At 52.1% G+C, this 19889-nt stretch overlaps 1 protein-coding gene and 1 long non-coding RNA gene across 4 annotated transcripts in view; one reads left to right on the forward strand and one right to left on the reverse strand.

Annotated features, from left to right (window-relative positions):
- LOC136420653 (uncharacterized) overlaps positions 1–19889 on the forward strand; it is a 541092-nt gene that overhangs the window by 287294 nt on the left and 233909 nt on the right. The gene's annotated exons all lie outside the window — the stretch shown is intronic.
- On the reverse strand, positions 13020–14785 carry LOC136420965 (integumentary mucin A.1-like; the record flags this gene model as incomplete). The annotated part of the gene is made up of 2 exons (XM_066408107.1): positions 13923–14785; positions 13020–13097 (listed from the first exon to the last, which is right to left on the reverse strand). Coding segments are annotated over exons 1-2 (573 nt in total), but the record flags the coding sequence as incomplete, so codon positions are not given.

Below are 19889 nucleotides of genomic sequence, written 5' to 3' on the forward strand. Positions count from 1 at the left end.
GTTTGGGTGGTAGTGTAGAGTGCCGTTGGTCCTGTTGTGGTTGGACCTGCAGTCGCTGTTGTTTGCTGAGATGTAGTGGCTTGAGATGTGGTGTCACTGGTAGTGGCCGAAGTACTGACGATTGTACTTGGGCCAGATGTCCCTGTAGTTGTCATGTCAGCTGTAGTTCCTGGAGTTGTGGTCTGGGTTGTACCTGGAGTAGTTGTGCCAGTGAAGAGTGTAGTTTGCTGAGTTGTGGTGGTTCCTGTCGTTACAGGAGTGGTAGTTGCCTGGCTTGTGGTTGGAGCCGTAGTTTGCGTGGTATCGGATGTGGTTTGTTGCGTTGTGCTTTGAGTGGCACTCTGGCTTGTACTGAAGCTTGTTACTGTTGTTGGCAGCACTGTGCTTCCAGTCCCAGCTTGAGTGGTAGGTCCCGAGGTAGTTGGTTGAGTTGTACCTTCAGGAGTCGTTTGGGTGGTAGTGTAGAGTGCCGTTGGTCCTGTTGTGGTTGGACCTGCAGTCGCTGTTGTTTGCTGAGATGTAGTGGCTTGAGATGTGGTGTCACTGGTAGTGGCCGAAGTACTGACGATTGTACTTGGGCCAGATGTCCCTGTAGTTGTCATGTCAGCTGTAGTTCCTGGAGTTGTGGTCTGGGTTGTGCCTGGAGTAGTTGTGCCAGTGAAGAGTGTGGTTTGCTGAGTTGTGGTGGTTCCTGTCGTTGCAGGAGTGGTAGTTGCCTGGCTTGTGGTTGGAGCCGTAGTTTGCGTGGTATCGGATGTGGTTTGTTGCGTTGTGCTTTGAGTGGCACTCTGGCTTGTACTGAAGCTTGTACCTGTTGTTGGCAGCACTGTGCTTCCAGTCCCAGCTTGAGTGGTAGGTCCCGAGGTAGTTGATTGAGTCGTTTGGGTGGTAGTGTAGAGTGCCGTTGGTCCTGTTGTGGTTGGACCTGCAGTCGCTGTTGTTTGCTGAGATGTAGTGGCTTGAGATGTGGTGTCACTGGTAGTGGCCGAAGTACTGACGATTGTACTTGGGCCAGATGTCCCTGTAGTTGTCATGTCAGCTGTAGTTCCTGGAGTTGTGGTCTGGGTTGTGCCTGGAGTAGTTGTGCCAGTGAAGAGTGTAGTTTGCTGAGTTGTGGTGGTTCCTGTCGTTGCAGGAGTGGTAGTTGCCTGGCTTGTGGTTGGAGCCGTAGTTTGGGTGGTATCGGATGTGGTTTGTTGCGTTGTGCTTTGAGTGGCACTCTGGCTTGTACTGAAGCTTGTAACTGTTGTTGGCAGCACTGTGCTTCCAGTCCCAGCTTGAGTGGTAGGTCCCGAGGTAGTTGGTTGAGTTGTACCTTCAGGAGTCGTTTGGGTGGTAGTGTAGAGTGCCGTTGGTCCTGTTGTGGTTGGACCTGCAGTCGCTGTTGTTTGCTGAGATGTAATGGCTTGAGATGTGGTGTCACTGGTAGTGGCCGAAGTACTGACGATTGTACTTGGGCCAGATGTCCCTGTAGTTGTCATGTCAGCTGTAGTTCCTGGAGTTGTGGTCTGGGTTGTGCCTGGAGTAGTTGTGCCAGTGAAGAGTGTAGTTTGCTGAGTTGTGGTGGTTCCTGTCGTTGCAGGAGTGGTAGTTGCCTGGCTTGTGGTTGGAGCCGTAGTTTGCGTGGTATCGGATGTGGTTTGTTGCGTTGTGCTTTGAGTGGCACTCTGGCTTGTACTGAAGCTTGTAACTGTTGTTGGCAGCACTGTGCTTCCAGTCCCAGCTTGAGTGGTAGGTCCCAAGGTAGTTGGTTGAGTTGTACCTTCAGGAGTCGTTTGGGTGGTAGTGTAGAGTGCCGTTGGTCCTGTTGTGGTTGGACCTGAAGTCGCTGTTGTTTGCTGAGATGTAATGGCTTGAGATGTGGTGTCACTGGTAGTGGCCGAAGTACTGACGATTGTACTCGGGCCAGATGTCCCTGTAGTTGTCATGTCAGCTGTAGTTCCTGGAGTTGTGGTCTGGGTTGTGCCTGGAGTAGTTGTGCCAGTGAAGAGTGTAGTTTGCTGAGTTGTGGTGGTTCCTGTCGTTGCAGGAGTGGTAGTTGCCTGGCTTGTGGTTGGAGCCGTAGTTTGCGTGGTATCGGATGTGGTTTGTTGCGTTGTGCTTTGAGTGGCAGTCTGGCTTGTACTGAAGGTTGTAACTGTTGTTGGCAGCACTGTGCTTCCAGTCCCAGCTTGAGTGGTAGGTCCCGAGGTAGTTGGTTGAGTTGTACCTTCAGGAGTCGTTTGGGTGGTAGTGTAGAGTGCCGTTGGTCCTGTTGTGGTTGGACCTGCAGTCGCTGTTGTTTGCTGAGATGTAGTGGCTTGAGATGTGGTGTCACTGGTAGTGGCCGAAGTACTGACGATTGTACTTGGGCCAGATGTCCCTGTAGTTGTCATGTCAGCTGTAGTTTCTGGAGTTGTGGTCTGGGTTGTGCCTGGAGTAGTTGTGCCAGTGAAGAGTGTAGTTTGCTGAGTTGTGGTGGTTCCTGTCGTTGCAGGAGTGGTAGTTGCCTGGCTTGTGGTTGGAGCCGTAGTTTGGGTGGCATCGGATGTGGTTTGTTGCGTTGTGCTTTGAGTGGCACTCTGGCTTGTACTGAAGCTTGTAACTGTTGTTGGCAGCACTGTGCTTTCAGTCCCAGCTTGAGTGGTAGGTCCCGAGGTAGTTGGTTGATTTGTACCTTCAGGAGTCGTTTGGGTGGTAGTGTAGAGTGCCGTTGGTCCTGTTGTGGTTGGACCTGCAGTCGCTGTTGTTTGCCGAGATGTAGTGGCTTGAGATGTGGTGTCACTGGTAGTGGCCGAAGTACTGACGATTGTACTTGGGCCAGATGTCCCTGTAGTTGTCATGTCAGCTATAGTCAAGAGGGCAGTGGTCTGGGTTGTGCCTGGAGTAGTTGTGCCAGTGAAGAGTGTAGTTTGCTGAGTTGTGGTGGTTCCTGTCGTTGCAGGAGTGGTAGTTGCCTGGCTTGTGGTTGGAGCCGTAGTTTGGGTGGTATCGGATGTGGTTTGTTGCGTTGTGCTTTGAGTGGCACTCTGGCTTGTACTGAAGCTTGTAACTGTTGTTGGCAGCACTGTGCTTCCAGTCCCAGCTTGAGTGGTAGGTCCCGAGGTAGTTGGTTGAGTTGTACCTTCAGGAGTCGTTTGGGTGGTAGTGTAGAGTGCCGTTGGTCCTGTTGTGGTTGGACCTGCAGTCGCTGTTGTTTGCTGAGATGTAGTGGCTTGAGATGTGGTGTCACTGGTAGTGGCCGAAGTACTGACGATTGTACTTGGGCCAGATGTCCCTGTAGTTGTCATGTCAGCTGTAGTTCCTGGAGTTGTGGTCTGGGTTGTGCCTGGAGTAGCTGTGCCAGTGAAGAGTGTGGTTTGCTGAGTTGTGGTGGTTCCTGTCGTTGCAGGAGTGGTAGTTGCCTGGCTTGTGGTTGGAGCCGTAGTTTGCGTGGTATCGGATGTGGTTTGCTGCGTTGTGCTTTGAGTGGCACTCTGGGTTGTACTGAAGCTTGTAACTGTTGTTGGCAGCACTGTGCTTCCAGTCCCAGCTTGAGTGGTAGGTCCCGAGGTAATTGGTTGAGTTGTACCTTCAGGAGTCGTTTGGGTGGTAGTGTAGAGTGCCGTTGGTCCTGTTGTGGTTGGACCTGCAGTCGCTGTTGTTTGCTGAGATGTAGTGGCTTGAGATGTGGTGCCACTGGTAGTGGCCGAAGTACTGACGATTGTACTTGGGCCAGATGTCCCTGTAGTTGTCATGTCAGCTGTAGTTCCTGGAGTTGTGGTCTGGGTTGTGCCTGGAGTAGTTGTGCCAGTGAAGAGTGTAGTTTGCTGAGTTGTGGTGGTTCCTGTCGTTGCAGGAGTGGTAGTTGCCTGGCTTGTGGTTGGAGCCGTAGTTTGGGTGGTATCGGATGTGGTTTGTTGCGTTGTGCTTTGAGTAGCACTCTGGCTTGTACTGAAGCTTGTAACTGTTGTTGGCAGCACTGTGCTTCCAGTCCCAGCTTGAGTGGTAGGTCCCGAGGTAGTTGGTTGAGTTGTACCTTCAGGAGTAGTTTGGGTGGTAGTGTAGAGTGCCGTTGGTCCTGTTGTGGTTGGACCTGCAGTCGCTGTTGTTTGCTGAGATGTAGTGGCTTGAGATGTGGTGTCACTGGTAGTGGCCGAAGTACTGACGATTGTACTTGGGCCAGATGTCCCTGTAGTTGTCATGTCAGCTGTAGTTCCTGGAGTTGTGGTCTGGGTTGTGCCTGGAGTAGCTGTGCCAGTGAAGAGTGTGGTTTGCTGAGTTGTGGTGGTTCCTGTCGTTGCAGGAGTGGTAGTTGCCTGGCTTGTGGTTGGAGCCGTAGTTTGCGTGGTATCGGACGTGGTTTGCTGCGTTGTGCTTTGAGTGGCACTCTGGGTTGTACTGAAGCTTGTAACTGTTGTTGGCAGCACTGTGCTTCCAGTCCCAGCTTGAGTGGTAGGTCCCGAGGTAGTTGGTTGAGTTGTACCTTCAGGAGTCGTTTGGGTGGTAGTGTAGAGTGCCGTTGGTCCTGTTGTGGTTGGACCTGCAGTCGCTGTTGTTTGCTGAGATGTAGTGGCTTGAGATGTGGTGTCACTGGTAGTGGCCGAAGTACTGACGATTGTACTTGGGCCAGATGTCCCTGTAGTTGTCATGTCAGCTATAGTCAAGAGGGCAGTGGTCTGGGTTGTGCCTTGAGTAGTTGTGCCAGTGAAGAGTGTAGTTTGCTGAGTTGTGGTGGTTCCTGTCGTTGCAGGAGTGGTAGTTGCCTGGCTTGTGGTTGGAGCCGTAGTTTGCGTGGTATCGGATGTGGTTTGTTGCGTTGTGCTTTGAGTGGCACTCTGGCTTGTACTGAAGCTTGTAACTGTTGTTGGCAGCACTGTGCTTCCAGTCCCAGCTTGAGTGGTAGGTCCCGAGGTAGTTGATTGAGTTGTACCTTCAGGAGTCGTTTGGGTGGTAGTGTAGAGTGCCGTTGGTCCTGTTGTGGTTGGACCTGCAGTCGCTGTTGTTTGCTGAGATGTAGTGGCTTGAGATGTGGTGTCACTGGTAGTGGCCGAAGTACTGACGATTGTACTTGGGCCAGATGTCCCTGTAGTTGTCATGTCAGCTGTAGTTCCTGGAGTTGTGGTCTGGGTTGTGCCTGGAGTAGTTGTGCCAGTGAAGAGTGTAGTTTGCTGAGTTGTGGTGGTTCCTGTCGTTACAGGAGTGGTAGTTGCCTGGCTTGTGGTTGGAGCCGTAGTTTGCGTGGTATCGGATGTGGTTTGTTGCGTTGTGCTTTGAGTGGCACTCTGGCTTGTACTGAAGCTTGTAACTGTTGTTGGCAGCACTGTGCTTCCGGTCCCAGCTTGAGTGGTAGGTCCCGAGGTAGTTGGTTGAGTTGTACCTTCAGGAGTCGTTTGGGTGGTAGTGTAGAGTGCCGTTGGTCCTGTTGTGGTTGGACCTGCAGTCGCTGTTGTTTGCTGAGATGTAGTGGCTTGAGATGTGGTGTCACTGGTAGTGGCCGAAGTACTGACGATTGTACTTGGGCCAGATGTCCCTGTAGTTGTCATGTCAGCTGTAGTTCCTGGAGTTGTGGTCTGGGTTGTGCCTGGAGTAGTTGTGCCAGTGAAGAGTGTAGTTTGCTGAGTTGTGGTTGTTCCTGTCATTGCAGGAGTGGTAGTTGCCTGGCTTGTGGTTGGAGCCGTAGTTTGGGTGGTATCGGATGTGGTTTGTTGCGTTGTGCTTTGAGTGGCACTCTGGCTTGTACTGAAGCTTGTAACTGTTGTTGGCAGCACTGTGCTTCCAGTCCCAGCTTGAGTGGTAGGTCCCGAGGTAGTTGGTTGAGTTGTACCTTCAGGAGTCGTTTGAGTGGTAGTGTAGAGTGCCGTTGGTCCTGTTGTGGTTGGACCTGCAGTCGCTGTTGTTTGCTGAGATGTAGTGGCTTGAGATGTGGTGTCACTGGTAGTGGCCGAAGTACTGACGATTGTACTTGGGCCAGATGTCCCTGTAGTTGTCATGTCAACTGTAGTCAAGGGAGCAGTGGTCTGGGTTGTGCCTGGAGTAGTTGTGCCAGTGAAGAGTGTAGTTTGCTGAGTTGTGGTGGTTCCTGTCGTTGCAGGAGTGGTAGTTGCCTGGCTTGTGGTTGGAGCCGTAGTTTGGGTGGTATCGGATGTGGTTTGTTGCGTTGTGCTTTGAGTGGCACTCTGGCTTGTACTGAAGCTTGTAACTGTTGTTGGCAGCACTGTGCTTCCAGTCCCAGCTTGAGTGGTAGGTCCCGAGGTAGTTGGTTGAGTTGTACCTTCAGGAGTCGTTTGGGTGGTAGTGTAGAGTGCCGTTGGTCCTGTTGTGGTTGGACCTGCAGTCGCTGTTGTGTGCTGAGATGTAGTGGCTTGAGATGTGGTGTCACTGGTAGTGGCCGAAGTACTGACGATTGTACTTGGGCCAGATGTCCCTGTAGTTGTCATGTCAGCTGTAGTTCCTGGAGTTGTGGTCTGGGTTGTGCCTGGAGTAGTTGTGCCAGTGAAGAGTGTAGTTTGCTGAGTTGTGGTGGTTCCTGTCGTTGCAGGAGTGGTAGTTGCCTGGCTTGTGGTTGGAGCCGTAGGTTGCGTGGTATCGGATGTGGTTTGTTGCGTTGTGCTTTGAGTGGCACTCTGGCTTGTACTGAAGCTTGTAACTGTTGTTGGCAGCACTGTGCTTCCAGTCCCAGCTTGAGTGGTAGGTCCCGAGGTAGTTGGTTGAGTTGTGCCTTCAGGAGTCGTTTGAGTGGTAGTGTAGAGTGCCGTTGGTCCTGTTGTGGTTGGACCTGCAGTCGCTGTTGTTTGCTGAGATGTAGTGGCTTGAGATGTGGTGTCACTGGTAGTGGCCGAAGTACTGACGATTGTACTTGGGCCAGATGTCCCTGTAGTTGTCATGTCAGCTGTAGTCAAGAGGGCAGTGGTCTGGGTTGTGCCTGGAGTAGTTGTGCCAGTGAAGAGTGTAGTTTGCTGAGTTGTAGTGGTTCCTGTCATTGCAGGAGTAGTAGTTGCCTGGCTTGTGGTTGGAGCCGTAGTTTGGGTGGTATCGGATGTGGTTTGTTGCGTTGTGCTTTGAGTGGCACTCTTGCTTGTACTGAAGCTTGTACCTGTTGTTGGCAGCACTGTGCTTTCAGTCCCAGCTTGAGTAGTAGGTCCCGAGGTAGTTGGTTGAGTTGTACCTTCAGGAGTCGTTTGGGTGGTAGTGTAGAGTGCCGTTGGTCCTGTTGTGGTTGGACCTGCAGTCGCTGTTGTTTGCTGAGATGTAGTGGCTTGAGATGTAGTGTCACTGGTAGTGGCCAGAGTACTGACGATTGTACTTGGGCCAGATGTCCCTGTAGTTGTCATGTCAGCTGTAGTTCCTGAAGTTGTGGTCTGGGTTGTGCCTGGAGTAGTTGTGCCAGTGAAGAGTGTAGTTTGCTGAGTTGTGGTGGTTCCTGTCGATGCAGGAGTGGTAGTTGCCTGGCTTGTGGTTGGAGCCGTAGTTTGCGTGGTATCGGATGTGGTTTGTTGCGTTGTGCTTTGAGTGGCACTCTGGCTTGTACTGAAGCTTGTAACTGTTGTTGGCAGCACTGTGCTTCCAGTCCCAGCTTGAGTGGTAGGTCCCGAGGTAGTTGGTTGAGTTGTACCTTCAGGAGTCGTTTGGGTGGTAGTGTAGAGTGCCGTTGGTCCTGTTGTGGTTGGACCTGCAGTCGCTGTTGTTTGCTGAGATGTAGTGGCTTGAGATGTGGTGTCACTGGTAGTGGCCGAAGTACTGACGATTGTACTTGGGCCAGATGTCCCTGTAGTTGTCATGTCAGCTGTAGTTCCTGGAGTTGTGGTCTGGGTTGTGCCTGGAGTAGTTGTGCCAGTGAAGAGTGTAGTTTGCTGAGTTGTGGTGGTTCCTGTCGTTGCAGGAGTGGTAGTTGCCTGGCTTGTGGTTGGAGCCGTAGTTTGCGTGGTATCGGATGTGGTTTGTTGCGTTGTTCTTTGAGTGGCACTCTGGCCTGTACTGAAGCTTGCACCTGTTGTTGGCAGCACTGTGCTTCCAGTCCCAGCTTGAGTGGTAGGTCCCGAGGTAGTTGGTTGAGTTGTACCTTCAGGAGTCGTTTGGGTGGTAGTGTAGAGTGCCGTTGGTCCTGTTGTGGTTGGACCTGCAGTCGCTGTTGTTTGCTGAGATGTAGTGGCTTGAGATGTGGTGTCACTGGTAGTGGCCGAAGTACTGACGATTGTACTTGGGCCAGATGTCCCTGTAGTTGTCATGTCAGCTGTAGTTCCTGGAGTTGTGGTCTGGGTTGTGCCTGGAGTAGTTGTGCCAGTGAAGAGTGTAGTTTGCTGAGTTGTGGTGGTTCCTGTCGTTGCAGGAGTGGTAGTTGCCTGGCTTGTGGTTGGAGCCGTAGTTTGCGTGGTATCGGATGTGGTTTGTTGCGTTGTGCTTTGAGTGGCACTCTGGCTTGTACTGAAGCTTGTAACTGTTGTTGGCAGCACTGTGCTTCCAGTCCAAGCTTGAGTGGTAGCTCCCGAGGTAGTTGGTTGAGTTGTACCTTCAGGAGTCGTTTGGGTGGTAGTGTAGAGTGCCGTTGGTCCTGTTGTGGTTGGACCTGCAGTCGCTGTTGTTCGCAGAGATGTAGTGGCTTGAGATGTGGTGTCACTGGTAGTGGCCGAAGTACTGACGATTGTACTTGGGCCAGATGTCTCTGTAGTTGTCATGTCAGCTGTAGTTCCTGGAGTTGTGGTCTGGGTTGTGCCTGGAGTAGTTGTGCCAGTGACTCGGAGTGTGGTTTGCTGAGTTGTGGTGGTTCCTGTCGTTGCAGGAGTGGTAGTTGCCTGGCTTGTGGTTGGAGCCGTAGTTTGCGTGGTATCGGATGTGGTTTGTTGCGTTGTGCTTTGAGTGGCACTCTGGCTTGTACTGAAGCTTGTAACTGTTGTTGGCAGCACTGTGCTTCCAGTCCCAGCTTGAGTGGTAGGTCCCGAGGTAGTTGATTGAGTCGTTTGGGTGGTAGTGTAGAGTGCCGTTGGTCCTGTTGTGGTTGGACCTGCAGTCGCTGTTGTTTGCTGAGATGTAGTGGCTTGAGATGTGGTGTCACTGGTAGTGGCCGAAGTACTGACGATTGTACTTGGGCCAGATGTCCCTGTAGTTGTCATGTCAGCTGTAGTTCCTGGAGTTGTGGTCTGGGTTGTGCCTGGAGTAATTGTGCCAGTGAAGAGTGTAGTTTGCTGAGTTGTGGTGGTTCCTGTCGTTGCAGGAGTGGTAGTTGCCTGGCTTGTGGTTGGAGCCGTAGTTTGGGTGGTATCGGATGTGGTTTGTTGCGTTGTGCTTTGAGTGGCACTCTGGCTTGTACTGAAGCTTGTAACTGTTGTTGGCAGCAATGTGCTTCCAGTCCCAGCTTGAGTGGTAGGTCCCGAGGTAGTTGGTTGAGTTGTACCTTCAGGAGTCGTTTGGGTGGTAGTGTAGAGTGCCGTTGGTCCTGTTGTGGTTGGACCTGCAGTCGCTGTTGTTTGCTGAGATGTAGTGGCTTGAGATGTGGTGTCACTGGTAGTGGCCGAAGTACTGACGATTGTACTCGGGCCAGATGTCCCTGTAGTTGTCATGTCAGCTGTAGTTCCTGGCGTTGTAGTCTGGGTTGTGCCTGGAGTAGTTGTGCCAGTGAAGAGTGTAGTTTGCTGAGTTGTGGTGGTTCCTGTCGTTGCAGGAGTGGTAGTTGCCTGGCTTGTGGTTGGAGCCGTAGTTTGCGTGGTATCGGATGTGGTTTGTTGCGTTGTGCTTTGAGTGGCACTCTTGCTTGTACTGAAGCTTGTAACTGTTGTTGGCAGCACTGTGCTTTCAGTCCCAGCTTGAGTGGTAGGTCCCGAGGTAGTTGGTTGAGTTGTACCTTCAGGAATCGTTTGGGTGGTAGTGTAGAGTGCCGTTGGTCCTGTTGTGGTTGGACCTGCAGTCGCTGTTGTTGGCTGAGATGTAGTGGCTTGAGATGTGGTGTCACTGGTAGTGGCCGAAGTACTGACGATTGTACTTGGGCCAGATGTCCCTGTAGTTGTCATGTCAGCTGTAGTTCCTGGAGCAGTGGTCTGGATTGTTCCTGGAGTAGTTGTGCCAGTGAAGAGTGTAGTTTGCTGAGTTGTGGTGGTTCCTGTCGTTGCAGGAGTGGTAGTTGCCTGGCTTGTGGTTGGAGCCGTAGTTTGCGTGGTATCGGATGTGGTTTGTTGCGTTGTGCTTTGAGTGGCACTCTGGCTTGTACTGAAGCTTGTAACTGTTGTTGGCAGCACTTTGCTTCCAGTCCCAGCTTGAGTGGTAGGTCCCGAGGTAATTGGTTGAGTTGTACCTTCAGGAGTCGTTTGGGTGGTAGTGTAGAGTGCCGTTGGTCCTGTTGTGGTTGGACCTGCAGTCGCTGTTGTTTGCTGAGATGTAGTGGCTTGAGATGTAGTGTCACTGGTAGTGGCCAGAGTACTGACGATTGTACTTGGGCCAGATGTCCCTGTAGTTGTCATGTCAGCTGTAGTTCCTGGAGTTGTGGTCTGGGTTGTGCCTGGAGTAGTTGTGCCAGTGAAGAGTGTAGTTTGCTGAGTTGTGGTGGTTCCTGTCGATGCAGGAGTGGTAGTTGCCTGGCTTGTGGTTGGAGCCGTAGTTTGCGTGGTATCGGATGTGGTTTGTTGCGTTGTGCTTTGAGTGGCACTCTGGCTTGTACTGAAGCTTGTAACTGTTGTTGGCAGCACTGTGCTTCCAGTCCCAGCTTGAGTGGTAGGTCCCGAGGTAGTTGATTGAGTTGTACCTTCAGGAGTCGTTTGGGTGGTAGTGTAGAGTGCCGTTGGTCCTGTTGTGGTTGGACCTGCAGTCGCTGTTGTTTGCTGAGATGTAGTGGCTTGAGATGTGGTGTCACTGGTAGTGGCCGAAGTACTGACGATTGTACTTGGGCCAGATGTCCCTGTAGTTGTCACGTCAGCTGTAGTTCCTGGAGTTGTGGTCTGGGTTGTGCCTGGAGTAGTTGTGCCAGTGAAGAGTGTAGTTTGCTGAGTTGTGGTGGTTCCTGTCGTTACAGGAGTGGTAGTTGCCTGGCTTGTGGTTGGAGCCGTAGTTTGCGTGGTATCGGATGTGGTTTGTTGCGTTGTGCTTTGAGTGGCACTCTGGCTTGTATTGAAGCTTGTAACTGTTGTTGGCAGCACTGTGCTTCCAGTCCCAGCTTGAGTGGTAGGTCCCGAGGTAGTTGGTTGAGTTGTACCTTCAGGAGTCGTTTGGGTGGTAGTGTAGAGTGCCGTTGGTCCTGTTGTGGTTGGACCTGCAGTCGCTGTTGTTTGCTGAGATGTAGTGGCTTGAGATGTGGTGTCACTGGTAGTGGCCGAAGTACTGACGATTGTACTTGGGCCAGATGTCCCTGTAGTTGTCATGTCAGCTGTAGTTCCTGGAGTTGTGGTCTGGGTTGTGCCTGGAGTAGTTGTGCCAGTGAAGAGTGTAGTTTGCTGAGTTGTGGTGGTTCCTGTCGTTGCAGGAGTGGTAGTTGCCTGGCTTGTGGTTGGAGCCGTAGTTTGCGTGGTATCGGATGTGGTTTGTTGCGTTGTTCTTTGAGTGGCACTCTGGCCTGTACTGAAGCTTGCACCTGTTGTTGGCAGCACTGTGCTTCCAGTCCCAGCTTGAGTGGTAGGTCCCGAGGTAGTTGGTTGAGTTGTACCTTCAGGAGTCGTTTGGGTGGTAGTGTAGAGTGCCGTTGGTCCTGTTGTGGTTGGACCTGCAGTCGCTGTTGTTTGCTGAGATGTAGTGGCTTGAGATGTGGTGTCACTGGTAGTGGCCGAAGTACTGACGATTGTACTTGGGCCAGATGTCCCTGTAGTTGTCATGTCAGCTGTAGTCAAGAGGGCAGTGGTCTGGGTTGTGCCTGGAGTAGTTGTGCCAGTGAAGAGTGTGGTTTGCTGAGTTGTGGTGGTTCCTGTCGTTGCAGGAGTGGTAGTTGCCTGGCTTGTGGTTGGAGCCGTAGTTTGCGTGGTATCGGATGTGGTTTGTTGCGTTGTTCTTTGAGTGGCACTCTGGGTTGTACTGAAGCTTGTAACTGTTGTTGGCAGCACTGTGATTCCAGTCCCAGCTTGAGTGGTAGGTCCCGAGGTAATTGGTTGAGTTGTACCTTCAGGAGTCGTTTGGGTGGTAGTGTAGAGTGCCGTTGGTCCTGTTGTGGTTGGACCTGCAGTCGCTGTTGTTTGCTGAGATGTAGTGGCTTGAGATGTGGTGTCACTGGTAGTGGCCGAAGTACTGACGATTGTACTTGGGCCAGATGTCCCTGTAGTTGTCATGTCAGCTGTAGTTCCTGGAGTTGTGGTCTGGGTTGTGCCTTGAGTAGTTGTGCCAGTGAAGAGTGTAGTTTGCTGAGTTGTGGTGGTTCCTGTCGTTGCAGGAGTGGTAGTTGCCTGGCTTGTGGTTGGAGCCGTAGTTTGCGTGGTATCGGATGTGGTTTGTTGCGTTGTGCTTTGAGTGGCACTCTGGCTTGTACTGAAGCTTGTAACTGTTGTTGGCAGCACTGTGCTTCCAGTCCCAGCTTGAGTGGTAGGTCCCGAGGTAGTTGATTGAGTCGTTTGGGTGGAAGTGTAGAGTGCCGTTGGTCCTGTTGTGGTTGGACCTGCAGTCGCTGTTGTTTGCTGAGATGTAGTGGCTTGAGATGTGGTGTCACTGGTAGTGGCCGAAGTACTGACGATTGTACTTGGGCCAGATGTCCCTGTAGTTGTCATGTCAGCTATAGTCAAGAGGGCAGTGGTCTGGGTTGTGCCTGGAGTAGTTGTGCCAGTGAAGAGTGTAGTTTGCTGAGTTGTGGTGGATCCTGTCGTTGCAGGAGTGGTAGTTGCCTGGCTTGTGGTTGGAGCCGTAGTTTGCGTGGTATCGGATGTGGTTTGTTGCGTTGTGCTTTGAGTGGCAGTCTGGCTTGTACTGAAGGTTGTAACTGTTGTTGGCAGCACTGTGCTTCCAGTCCCAGCTTGAGTGGTAGGTCCCGAGGTAGTTGGTTGAGTTGTACCTTCAGGAGTCGTTTGGGTGGTAGTGTAGAGTGCCGTTGGTCCTGTTGTGGTTGGACCTGCAGTCGCTGTTGTTTGCTGAGATGTAGTGGCTTGAGATGTGGTGTCACTGGTAGTGGCCGAAGTACTGACGATTGTACTTGGGCCAGATGTCCCTGTAGTTGTCATGTCAGCTGTAGTTCCTGGAGTTGTGGTCTGGGTTGTGCCTGGAGTAGTTGTGCCAGTGAAGAGTGTAGTTTGCTGAGTTGTGGTGGTTCCTGTCGTTGCAGGAGTGGTAGTTGCCTGGCTTGTGGTTGGAGCCGTAGTTTGGGTGGCATCGGATGTGGTTTGTTGCGTTGTGCTTTGAGTGGCACTCTGGCTTGTACTGAAGCTTGTAACTGTTGTTGGCAGCACTGTGCTTTCAGTCCCAGCTTGAGTGGTAGGTCCCGAGGTAGTTGGTTGATTTGTACCTTCAGGAGTCGTTTGGGTGGTAGTGTAGAGTGCCGTTGGTCCTGTTGTGGTTGGACCTGCAGTCGCTGTTGTTTGCTGAGATGTAGTGGCTTGAGATGTGGTGTCACTGGTAGTGGCCGAAGTACTGACGATTGTACTTGGGCCAGATGTCCCTGTAGTTGTCATGTCAGCTATAGTCAAGAGGGCAGTGGTTTGGGTTGTGCCTGGAGTAGTTGTGCCAGTGAAGAGTGTAGTTTGCTGAGTTGTGGTGGTTCCTGTCGTTGCAGGAGTGGTAGTTGCCTGGCTTGTGGTTGGAGCCGTAGTTTGGGTGGTATCGGATGTGGTTTGTTGCGTTGTGCTTTGAGTGGCACTCTGGCTTGTACTGAAGCTTGTAACTGTTGTTGGCAGCACTGTGCTTCCAGTCCCAGCTTGAGTGGTAGGTCCCGAGGTAGTTGGTTGAGTTGTACCTTCAGGAGTCGTTTGGGTGGTAGTGTAGAGTGCCGTTGGTCCTGTTGTGGTTGGACCTGCAGTCGCTGTTGTTTGCTGAGATGTAGTGGCTTGAGATGTGGTGTCACTGGTAGTGGCCGAAGTACTGACGATTGTACTTGGGCCAGATGTCCCTGTAGTTGTCATGTCAGCTGTAGTTCCTGGAGTTGTGGTCTGGGTTGTGCCTGGAGTAGCTGTGCCAGTGAAGAGTGTGGTTTGCTGAGTTGTGGTGGTTCCTGTCGTTGCAGGAGTGGTAGTTGCCTGGCTTGTGGTTGGAGCCGTAGTTTGCGTGGTATCGGATGTGGTTTGCTGCGTTGTGCTTTGAGTGGCACTCTGGGTTGTACTGAAGCTTGTAACTGTTGTTGGCAGCACTGTGCTTCCAGTCCCAGCTTGAGTGGTAGGTCCCGAGGTAATTGGTTGAGTTGTACCTTCAGGAGTCGTTTGGGTGGTAGTGTAGAGTGCCGTTGGTCCTGTTGTGGTTGGACCTGCAGTCGCTGTTGTTTGCTGAGATGTAGTGGCTTGAGACGTGGTGCCACTGGTAGTGGCCGAAGTACTGACGATTGTACTTGGGCCAGATCTCCCTGTAGTTGTCATGTCAGCTGTAGTTCCTGGAGTTGTGGTCTGGGTTGTGCCTGGAGTAGTTGTGCCAGTGAAGAGTGTAGTTTGCTGAGTTGTGGTGGTTCCTGTCGTTGCAGGAGTGGTAGTTGCCTGGCTTGTGGTTGGAGCCGTAGTTTGGGTTGTATCGGATGTGGTTTGTTGCGTTGTGCTTTGAGTGGCACTCTGGCTTGTACTGAAGCTTGTAACTGTTGTTGGCAGCACTGTGCTTCCAGTCCCAGCTTGAGTGGTAGGTCCCGAGGTAGTTGGTTGAGTTGTACCTTCAGGAGTCGTTTGGGTGGTAGTGTAGAGTGCCGTTGGTCCTGTTGTGGTTGGACCTGCAGTCGCTGTTGTTTGCTGAGATGTAGTGGCTTGAGATGTGGTGTCACTGGTAGTGGCCGAAGTACTGACGATTGTACTTGGGCCAGATGTCCCTGTAGTTGTCATGTCAGCTGTAGTTCCTGGAGTTGTGGTCTGGGTTGTGCCTGGAGTAGCTGTGCCAGTGAAGAGTGTGGTTTGCTGAGTTGTGGTGGTTCCTGTCGTTGCAGGAGTGGTAGTTGCCTGGCTTGTGGTTGGAGCCGTAGTTTGCGTGGTATCGGACGTGGTTTGCTGCGTTGTGCTTTGAGTGGCACTCTGGGTTGTACTGAAGCTTGTAACTGTTGTTGGCAGCACTGTGCTTCCAGTCCCAGCTTGAGTGGTAGGTCCCGAGGTAATTGGTTGAGTTGTACCTTCAGGAGTCGTTTGGGTGGTAGTGTAGAGTGCCGTTGGTCCTGTTGTGGTTGGACCTGCAGTCGCTGTTGTTTGCTGAGATGTAGTGGCTTGAGATGTGGTGTCACTGGTAGTGGCCGAAGTACTGACGATTGTACTTGGGCCAGATGTCCCTGTAGTTGTCATGTCAGCTGTCGTTCCTGGAGTTGTGGTCTGGGTTGTGCCTGGGGTAGTTGTGCCAGTGAAGAGTGTAGTTTGCTGAGTTGTGGTGGTTCCTGTCGATGCAGGAGTGGTAGTTGCCTGGCTTGTGGTTGGAGCCGTAGTTTGCGTGGTATCGGATGTGGTTTGTTGCGTTGTGCTTTGAGTGGCACTCTGGCTTGTACTGAAGCTTGTAACTGTTGTTGGCAGCACTGTGCTTCCAGTCCCAGCTTGAGTGGTAGGTCCCGAGGTAATTGGTTGAGTTGTACCTTCAGGAGTCGTTTGGGTGGTAGTGTAGAGTGCCGTTGGTCCTGTTGTGGTTGGACCTGCAGTCGCTGTTGTTTGCTGAGATGTAGTGGCTTGAGATGTGGTGTCACTGGTAGTGGCCGAAGTACTGACGATTGTACTTGGGCCAGATGTCCCTGTAGTTGTCATGTCAGCTGTAGTCAAGGGAGCAGTGGTCTGGGTTGTGCCTTGAGTAGTTGTGCCAGTGAAGAGTGTAGTTTGCCGAGTTGTGGTGGTTCCTGTCGTTGCAGGAGTGGTAGTTGCCTGGCTTGTGGTTGGAGCCGTAGTTTGCGTGGTATCGGATGTGGTTTGTTGCGTTGTGCTTTGAGTGGCACTCTGGCTTGTAGTGAAGCTTGTAACTGTTGTTGGCAGCACTGTGCTTCCAGTCCCAGCTTGAGTGGTAGGTCCCGAGGTAGTTGGTTGAGTTGTACCTTCAGGAGTCGTTTGGGTGGTAGTGTAGAGTGCCGTTGGTCCTGTTGTGGTTGGACCTGCAGTCGCTGTTGTTTGCTGAGATGTAGTGGCTTGAGATGTGGTGTCACTGGTAGTGGCCGAAGTACTGACGATTGTACTTGGGCCAGATGTCCCTGTAGTTGCCATGTCAGCTGTAGTTCCTGGAGTTGTGGTCTGGGTTGTACCTGGAGTAGTTGTGCCAGTGAAGAGTGTAGTTTGCTGAGTTGTGGTGGTTCCTGTCGATGCAGGAGTGGTAGTTGCCTGGCTTGTGGTTGGAGCCGTAGTTTGCGTGGTATCGGATGTGGTTTGTTGCGTTGTGCTTTGAGTGGCACTCTGGGTTGTAGTGAAGCTTGTAACTGTTGTTGGCAGCACTGTGCTTCCAGTCCCAGCTTGAGTGGTAGGTCCCGAGGTAGTTGGTTGAGTTGTACCTTCAGGAGTCGTTTGGGTGGTAGTGTAGAGTGCCGTTGGTCCTGTTGTGGTTGGACCTGCAGTCGCTGTTGTTTGCTGAGATGTAGTGGCTTGAGATGTGGTGTCACTGGTAGTGGCCGAAGTACTGACGATTGTACTTGGGCCAGATGTCCCTGTAGTTGTCATGTCAGCTGTAGTTCCTGGAGTTGTGGTCTGGGTTGTGCCTGGAGTAGCTGTGCCAGTGAAGAGTGTGGTTTGCTGAGTTGTGGTGGTTCCTGTCGTTGCAGGAGTGGTAGTTGCCTGGCTTGTGGTTGGAGCCGTAGTTTGCGTGGTATCGGATGTGGTTTGCTGCGTTGTGCTTTGAGTGGCACTCTGGGTTGTACTGAAGCTTGTAACTGTTGTTGGCAGCACTGTGCTTCCAGTCCCAGCTTGAGTGGTAGGTCCCGAGGTAATTGGTTGAGTTGTACCTTCAGGAGTCGTTTGGGTGGTAGTGTAGAGTGCCGTTGGTCCTGTTGTGGTTGGACCTGCAGTCGCTGTTGTTTGCTGAGATGTAGTGGCTTGAGACGTGGTGCCACTGGTAGTGGCCGAAGTACTGACGATTGTACTTGGGCCAGATCTCCCTGTAGTTGTCATGTCAGCTGTAGTTCCTGGAGTTGTGGTCTGGGTTGTGCCTGGAGTAGTTGTGCCAGTGAAGAGTGTAGTTTGCTGAGTTGTGGTGGTTCCTGTCGTTGCAGGAGTGGTAGTTGCCTGGCTTGTGGTTGGAGCCGTAGTTTGGGTTGTATCGGATGTGGTTTGTTGCGTTGTGCTTTGAGTGGCACTCTGGCTTGTACTGAAGCTTGTAACTGTTGTTGGCAGCACTGTGCTTCCAGTCCCAGCTTGAGTGGTAGGTCCCGAGGTAGTTGGTTGAGTTGTACCTTCAGGAGTCGTTTGGGTGGTAGTGTAGAGTGCCGTTGGTCCTGTTGTGGTTGGACCTGCAGTCGCTGTTGTTTGCTGAGATGTAGTGGCTTGAGATGTGGTGTCACTGGTAGTGGCCGAAGTACTGACGATTGTACTTGGGCCAGATGTCCCTGTAGTTGTCATGTCAGCTGTAGTTCCTGGAGTTGTGGTCTGGGTTGTGCCTGGAGTAGCTGTGCCAGTGAAGAGTGTGGTTTGCTGAGTTGTGGTGGTTCCTGTCGTTGCAGGAGTGGTAGTTGCCTGGCTTGTGGTTGGAGCCGTAGTTTGCGTGGTATCGGACGTGGTTTGCTGCGTTGTGCTTTGAGTGGCACTCTGGGTTGTACTGAAGCTTGTAACTGTTGTTGGCAGCACTGTGCTTCCAGTCCCAGCTTGAGTGGTAGGTCCCGAGGTAATTGGTTGAGTTGTACCTTCAGGAGTCGTTTGGGTGGTAGTGTAGAGTGCCGTTGGTCCTGTTGTGGTTGGACCTGCAGTCGCTGTTGTTTGCTGAGATGTAGTGGCTTGAGATGTGGTGTCACTGGTAGTGGCCGAAGTACTGACGATTGTACTTGGGCCAGATGTCCCTGTAGTTGTCATGTCAGCTGTCGTTCCTGGAGTTGTGGTCTGGGTTGTGCCTGGGGTAGTTGTGCCAGTGAAGAGTGTAGTTTGCTGAGTTGTGGTGGTTCCTGTCGATGCAGGAGTGGTAGTTGCCTGGCTTGTGGTTGGAGCCGTAGTTTGCGTGGTATCGGATGTGGTTTGTTGCGTTGTGCTTTGAGTGGCACTCTGGCTTGTACTGAAGCTTGTAACTGTTGTTGGCAGCACTGTGCTTCCAGTCCCAGCTTGAGTGGTAGGTCCCGAGGTAATTGGTTGAGTTGTACCTTCAGGAGTCGTTTGGGTGGTAGTGTAGAGTGCCGTTGGTCCTGTTGTGGTTGGACCTGCAGTCGCTGTTGTTTGCTGAGATGTAGTGGCTTGAGATGTGGTGTCACTGGTAGTGGCCGAAGTACTGACGATTGTACTTGGGCCAGATGTCCCTGTAGTTGTCATGTCAGCTGTAGTCAAGGGAGCAGTGGTCTGGGTTGTGCCTTGAGTAGTTGTGCCAGTGAAGAGTGTAGTTTGCCGAGTTGTGGTGGTTCCTGTCGTTGCAGGAGTGGTAGTTGCCTGGCTTGTGGTTGGAGCCGTAGTTTGCGTGGTATCGGATGTGGTTTGTTGCGTTGTGCTTTGAGTGGCACTCTGGCTTGTACTGAAGCTTGTAACTGTTGTTGGCAGCACTGTGCTTCCAGTCCCAGCTTGAGTGGTAGGTCCCGAGGTAGTTGGTTGAGTTGTACCTTCAGGAGTCGTTTGGGTGGTAGTGTAGAGTGCCGTTGGTCCTGTTGTGGTTGGACCTGCAGTCGCTGTTGTTTGCTGAGATGTAGTGGCTTGAGATGTGGTGTCACTGGTAGTGGCCGAAGTACTGACGATTGTACTTGGGCCAGATGTCCCTGTAGTTGCCATGTCAGCTGTAGTTCCTGGAGTTGTGGTCTGGGTTGTACCTGGAGTAGTTGTGCCAGTGAAGAGTGTAGTTTGCTGAGTTGTGGTGGTTCCTGTCGATGCAGGAGTGGTAGTTGCCTGGCTTGTGGTTGGAGCCGTAGTTTGCGTGGTATCGGATGTGGTTTGTTGCGTTGTGCTTTGAGTGGCACTCTGGGTTGTAGTGAAGCTTGTAACTGTTGTTGGCAGCACTGTGCTTCCAGTCCCAGCTTGAGTGGTAGGTCCCGAGGTAGTTGGTTGAGTTGTACCTTCAGGAGTCGTTTGGGTGGTAGTGTAGAGTGCCGTTGGTCCTGTTGTGGTTGGACCTGCAGTCGCTGTTGTTTGCTGAGATGTAGTGGCTTGAGATGTGGTGTCACTGGTAGTGGCCGAAGTACTGACGATTGTACTTGGGCCAGATGTCCCTGTAGTTGTCATGTCAGCTGTAGTTCCTGGAGTTGTGGTCTGGGTTGTGCCTGGAGTAGTTGTGCCAGTGAAGAGTGTGGTTTGCTGAGTTGTGGTGGTTCCTGTCGTTGCAGGAGTGGTAGTTGCCTGGCTTGTGGTTGGAGCCGTAGTTTGGGTGGTATCGGACGTGGTTTGCTGCGTTGTGCTTTGAGTGGCACTCTGGGTTGTACTGAAGCTTGTAACTGTTGTTGGCAGCACTGTGCTTCCAGTCCCAGCTTGAGTGGTAGGTCCCGAGGTAATTGGTTGAGTTGTACCTTCAGGAGTTGTTTGGGTGGTAGTGTAGAGTGCCGTTGGTCCTGTTGTGGTTGGACCTGCAGTCGCTGTTGTTTGCTGAGATGTAGTGGCTTGAGATGTGGTGTCACTGGTAGTGGCCGAAGTACTGACGATTGTACTCGGGCCAGATGTCCCTGTAGTTGTCATGTCAGCTGTAGTTCCTGGAGTTGTGGTCTGGGTTGTGCCTGGGGTAGTTGTGCCAGTGAAGAGTGTAGTTTGCTGAGTTGTGGTGGTTCCTGTCGATGCAGGAGTGGT

This window comes from Branchiostoma lanceolatum, chromosome 15 (assembly GCF_035083965.1).
Source record: "Branchiostoma lanceolatum isolate klBraLanc5 chromosome 15, klBraLanc5.hap2, whole genome shotgun sequence".
NCBI lineage: Eukaryota > Metazoa > Chordata > Leptocardii > Amphioxiformes > Branchiostomatidae > Branchiostoma > Branchiostoma lanceolatum.